This window comes from Protobothrops mucrosquamatus, unplaced genomic scaffold, assembly GCF_001527695.2.
Source record: "Protobothrops mucrosquamatus isolate PMUCROS unplaced genomic scaffold, P.Mucros_1.0 scaffold858, whole genome shotgun sequence".
In the NCBI taxonomy this organism is placed as follows: Eukaryota; Metazoa; Chordata; class Lepidosauria; order Squamata; family Viperidae; genus Protobothrops; species Protobothrops mucrosquamatus.
In genome coordinates, this window is record NW_015387113.1 from 18,542 (window position 1) to 19,893 (window position 1,352).

General features: G+C 36.4%; 1 protein-coding gene across 1 annotated transcript in view; it reads right to left on the reverse strand.

Moving 5' to 3' along the window:
• BAZ1A (bromodomain adjacent to zinc finger domain 1A) overlaps nucleotides 1–1,352 on the reverse strand; it is a gene marked incomplete at its 3' end in the record, with an annotated part of 61,093 nt that overhangs the window by 18,538 nt on the left and 41,203 nt on the right. Inside the window, exon 16 of the mRNA XM_015819083.1 lies at nucleotides 951–1,075. Coding sequence (XP_015674569.1) covers nucleotides 951–1,075 — 125 coding nt within the window. The remainder of the gene's footprint in view (nucleotides 1–950; nucleotides 1,076–1,352) is intronic.

A 1,352-nucleotide genomic window follows, 5' to 3' on the forward strand; every position in this document is an offset into this window, starting at 1 on the left:
TGTATAGAGTCCTGAGGAACTTTATATAATTTATTTCCAATATTCTATTTCAGAACAACAAAAAATTGTTTTGGAGGCAGCTGGTAAAGGTATTTTATATGAAGAGTTTTTTCTGCAAAGTGGCTCTGAGCTAAGACTGATTAATAGATCTGTCTGTCTGTCTGTCTGTCTGTCTGTCTGTCTGTCTGTCTGTCTGTCTGTCTATCTATCTATCTATCTATCTATCTATCTATCTATCTATCTATCTATCTATCTATCTATCTATCTATCTAATAAACTGACCATCTCCCTCACAGAGGAACTCTGGGCAGTGTAGAAGTAAAAGCTAAGTCCTTTTACAGGTAAATTTACTACTACAACTGGGACCAGAATTTCCATTGTAATCACAAGGTGAATCAGACCCAATTTTACAATAATTTTTACAGCAATCATTAAATGAATCACCATGGATGTACACAAAGAATAACATACTTTCTTTTTAATGGAACTACCAATTGCAGTGAAGTATACAACTTTACTTTTTCCCTAATATTGTATATTGTTTTGCCTTAGAAAACAATGCAATTATATGAGTCATACAATTTCAGATTAAATAAATCGGATAATAATCAGAGGGGGAAAAAGTGATGACACAGTAGAAGTATAAAAATATAAAAACAAGAATATAGTCTATTATATAAAATTATTCAACAGTATGCATATTTTACATATGAAGAAAAATTTAACACCACCAAACACCACATAACACCACCAAAAAGTAATGAAACAAAGTGGTGAGTAGCTTTAAATATCAAAGTTGATCAACATAATAACTGATTCATATAAATAAACCAAGCTGACTTTAACTTGGTGGAAAAGGAAGCAATGCTGAAGTTCCAATTGTACTCTTTCATTCCAACGACAACCTTAGAAATTGAGTCTGAGTCAATGAATTAAAGTTTAACAAATACCTTTTTTGTTATTTGGTGATGGGTTATCTTCTTCATCTGTCATGGCACCTACTTCTTGCTCCTTTGTTTCAATCCCCTTGCTGTCTGTACTTGTATCAAGCTCTTCTCGATCTTCATCACTGATACTGTAGACAGAAAAATGGACAGGTTCAAAGAAAAGTAAATATCATAAAACAACATTTGATTGTGCCATCTATGTCTATTGTAACGCTCTCTACATGGGGCTCCCTTTGAGGAGCACCCGGAGGCTTCAAATGGTCCAGAATGCGGCCGCGCGGGCGGTGTTGGGAGGGACTCGTCGCTCCCATGTGACACCGCTGCTGCGCGAGCTGCACTGGTTGCCAGTGGCCTTCCGGGTGCGCTTTAAGGTGTTAGTTACCACCTTTAAAGCGCTTCATGGCA